This window comes from Rousettus aegyptiacus, unplaced genomic scaffold (assembly GCF_014176215.1).
Source record: "Rousettus aegyptiacus isolate mRouAeg1 unplaced genomic scaffold, mRouAeg1.p scaffold_m13_p_16, whole genome shotgun sequence".
Lineage (NCBI taxonomy): Eukaryota > Metazoa > Chordata > Mammalia > Chiroptera > Pteropodidae > Rousettus > Rousettus aegyptiacus.
Window position 1 is genome coordinate 38,588,003 of NW_023416291.1, and position 4,309 is coordinate 38,592,311.

The 4,309-nt window shown below is 38.4% G+C and overlaps 1 protein-coding gene across 1 annotated transcript; it reads left to right on the forward strand.

Moving 5' to 3' along the window:
* The first annotated feature begins 424 nt into the window (after nt 1–424).
* On the forward strand, nt 425–3,728 carry LOC107507380 (olfactory receptor 7A5). The gene is made up of 2 exons (XM_016138463.2): nt 425–503; nt 2,783–3,728. The coding sequence occupies exon 2, from the start codon at nt 2,799–2,801 to the stop codon at nt 3,726–3,728; it is 930 nt and encodes a 309-aa protein (XP_015993949.2). The 5' UTR covers nt 425–503; nt 2,783–2,798.
* Nucleotides 3,729–4,309: the final 581 nt, after the last annotated feature.

Consider the following 4,309-nt stretch of genomic DNA (forward strand, 5'->3'; position numbering starts at 1 on the left):
TGGAGGTCAATGGGACCTAGTCTAGAGAGGTTCCTCAGTTGTAGATTTGGAATAAATATTTACTCCAGGTTAGGATAAAGTGCAAGGAGGTTAGATCACTGGAAGGCAGGCATGTTTTGGAGAAGAAATAATAAAAATTGGATTCACCTGACTTAACATGGTCTCTTGGGAACAGATATCAGAAGGAAATTATCCTTTCTTTCCAGACCAGTGTCCTATGGGAAAATAATATGCTCAGAGGTGGGACTAACAATGAAAACAGTGCCTGATATGCAGGTATGGGAAGCTGTAAATATCTCCTGTGCTGCATGTCAGGCTGTGAAACCTTGAGTTGAAGAGAATGTTGTTGTCGCTTTTGGATTCTTAAGTCTGGGTGGGGACTAGTGATTCACTCCTTCCTGCTGTCTTGTCTGAGAACAGACCTCCAGTCTCCAGCATCAATCATCAAGGGAGGAATTCAGACTTCCACACAGAGTTCTGCCTATCAGACACCCCCCATCCAGGTGAGTCTGAGAGCCTACTAGGTAATTCAGGAAAGGGTCAGAGAGAATTCAAGTGGAGAACTTTAACTTGAGGTCCCCTGAGAGCCTAACCAGCCTGGCTCGTAGCTGAGAGATTGCTATGTTTATGTGCTGGGTAGACTAAAGCATTTATCGTTAATGTATTTAATATGTTATAAAGAGAAGTGTCTGTTGAATCAGCAGTACAGAGGTAGTCGTCGACAATTAAATGATGGGAATGCAAGTCCAACTGGATAAGGTGAGGAACAGATGGGAGGCATAAAGTGGTTTCAATAATATTAGAACATATTAGAGAAATTTTGAAGTTAAGGGGAGTAGAAATATAGAGTAACTGAGGGCATTTTCAAACATTTTCATGGTGGGATGTATTCGAGTATGTTTTGTATTCATTAGGAAGACCCGGACCCATAGAAGTGTATATTATGTTGCAATAGTAATTCTTGAGACATACATTTCACAGTACCATCTCTCATTTTGGGTATTCACATGAAAAATTTTATTTAATATGTAAAAACGGGCATATTATCAAGCATTATTTTGCTATATTATATTACCAAGATGTGGGGAAGGAATGGGGACACTTGTAATGCAGAAGAAAAAAAATCAGCCAAATAGCATCACCAGTGATAACCAATTCCATTTAGTGACAGGACATAACTGTGCTAAGCTTTTGAATGAGCATATAAATTTACAATGACAAACGTATAATGATTCTGTTGTCTCCAAGTTCAAGCAGCTAATGTGGTAGATCGAGATTCAAAACAGACATTTATTTTTCAGATTTATAAAGTTTTGCACCTAAAATCACTGAAAAGTCTTTAATGATTTTTTTGTAAAAGTCCTCTTCTATTGTTATAGATTATATATTTTCTTTTTAAAATTGTATGTTAATCCCTTTTGCTTATTTTACTAGTGGTATTCAATCAGTTCTATGTCTTGACATGGTAAAGATATCACTCCTTTCTCTTTTCGATAAATTGTTTCTTGCCGTTTTATTAGTTATTCTAGGCATCAAGGGGATAGAACCAGGGGTGGAATGCTACCGGAACCAAGGAAGTTTCTCCTCATCACAATTGCTCAGGGACCACCTGAGAAATTAGGTCTTGTTTTTCTCTCACATATTTTTCAAGTGCTTTTTAATGTATTTAATACAGGGAACAAAATGGTCTTATGAAAATGAAGCCCCATGTTTACATGTTCATGGGAGGCTTAAGAGCTTGAATTTGGGAATTGTGATTACATTCTTTATGGTCAAGATAAGTTGATTTTGGCAATATGCTTGTATCATTCCTTTTCTAATTCTCTTGGCTGGAAGCAAGTAAAGCCAGGTGGTAACATGGCCCTAGGATGCCGTAGTGGGCTGTAACTGTGTTTGAGTGTGTGTTTTGTAGGGCATGAGCAGTTCTCTGGGCAGTTGAACCTAAGCTCATATTCTCCAAAATGTGTCCCTTAAATACAGATGTCGGAAAGTAAATCAACATATGGAAGTGAAGGGATTGTTTTAAATCATAGGAATTTTTAAACAAAAATTAAAATGTAAAAGGAACAACATGTGGACAAGGGAATCCCTGTGACTTGAAGTTTCAGCAGCTGCAGGGAGGCCATCTCCTTCCTCCAAAGTCTGTGACACTCTCTCTCATCTCTTTCTCTCTTGCTCATTCCCCTGGACATTTGTCTTCCATTTGAGTGCTGATCACCTGGAACAAATGCCTTCCTCAGGGCCTTTGCACTGACCCTTTCAACAACAGGCACACATGTCCCCACATAACCTCATGACTCCCACTGTTTTCCTCCAGGACTCTGTTTAAATGGCACCTTTTTCTGTAGGTCTTTCTGAACTTCATTGAAATAACGTTCTTGTTACACTATTTTATACCTGCTTTTTTTTTTCATAGCACTGGTCACTATCTGACATGGCATATATATTTCTATTTTTTAATTTATCTTTTTTTCCCCACCATTGGATTGTAAGGAGTTTTGTTTTTCAGCACTAGATACTCTTACCCTAGAAGATGGTTTGTCCTTAACAAAAATTCCGCAAGTGCATGAAAACTTTTGCATTAAAATGGTATATTACACGACCTGTTGGATAAAAGGCTGAGTGTGGGACAGGAACTCCTAATAACAGGTGTCACAGCACCTTCCTTAAAGACAATATGATCAATATAAATATTTCCTTGGCTGAAAAATACAAATTCTAGCAGTTCATTATGTTAATGACCCTGTGTGTAAAAATTAATCATGTTATTTTTCTTTTCTAGTTGTGACTACCACTACATGCTACCAGGAAATGGTACACAATTTTCAGGATTTGTTCTTCTGGGATTTTCAGAGAAACCAGGGCAAGAGCCCCTTATCTTTGGTTGTTTTCTCTTCATGTACGTGATCACTGTGTTTGGAAACCTGCTCATCATCCTGGCCGTCAGCATAGACGCTCACCTCCACACACCCATGTACTTCTTCCTTTCCAACCTGTCCTTTTCGGACATCTGTTTCACTTCCACCATTGTCCCGAAGACGCTGGTGAACATCCTGACACAGAGTAAAGTCATCACCTATGGAGACTGCATGACCCAGATGTTTTTTTTCATACTCTTTGCAGGTTTGGATGTCTATCTCTTAACTGCGATGGCCTATGATCGCTTCGTGGCCATCTGTCACCCCTTGCATTACATGGTCATTATGAACCCCCGGCTCTGTAGACTGCTGGTTCTTGGGTCCTGGGTCACGAATATCCTGAATTCGTTTTTACAAATTGCATTGACTTTGCAGATGTCCTTCTGTGCACCCTATGAGGTGCCCCACTTTTTCTGTGAAGAAAAAATAATGGTCCAACTTGCCTGTTCTGACACTTTTTCAAATGACATTGGGGTGTATTTCGGGGTTGTTCTGCTAGGTGGTGGTCCCCTACCTGCTATCCTTTACTCTTACTCTAAGATAGTCATTTCCGTATGTGGAATCTCATCAGCTCAGGGGAAGTATAAAGCATTTTCTACCTGCGCCTCTCACCTCAGTGTTATCTCCTTATTTTACTGTTCGGGCCTAGGAGTGTACCTCGGCTATGCTGTTTCCAACAACTCAATGACAACTTCAATAGCCTCGGTGATGTACACGGTGATCACACCCATGTTGAACCCTTTCATCTATAGTCTCAGGAATAAAGACATAAAAGCAGGTCTAAAAAAAGTTTTTGGGGTGGCAGTATAAAAAGATCAATTATCCTGTGCCTATGATTGCAGGGCTGAAAACATTTTAGAGCTAGAAATTTCAATTCTTTGCTCAAATTGTGGAAAAAGCACTTGTTCTTTCTATTTATTTTCTGGTCTTACCATTTCTTTGATTTAAATTTCTTTCTACAATTTGCCAACTCAATTAAGCTTTCAGCTCTGTCTGATGCATGGACAAATTTCCATTTTTCTATTTTCCTATTGTCCCCATGTTTTTCTCAATCTTGGATGCAAATTATTTGGAAATCTCCATTTCTTTCATAGGATAAATTGTATTTCTTAAAAAAATAATTCTAAAATTAAATCTATCTTTCTAAGTAATATTTTACAGTTTTCCTGAGGGAATGTTGATGAGTTGTATTATTCACATGGAAAAAACTATGTATGGCACCTAAGGCCACTTACATAACTTTATTACAGAAAAAGATCTGAAACTGAAGCTATCGGTTTAAGTCTGTTATTCTTTTCTACATCACTAGTTTTACTATTCTTCCTGATAATGTCATGCTACTAAGTTTTACTACTGGTCTTCTGGTGTTATTCTTTTATTCTGCCTAGTGT

Bases quoted from the DNA above. Each gene is read 5' to 3' on its own strand.
- LOC107507380 (XM_016138463.2), top strand. From the start codon at position 2,799: ATGCTACCAGGAAATGGTACACAATTTTCAGGATTTGTTCTTCTGGGA.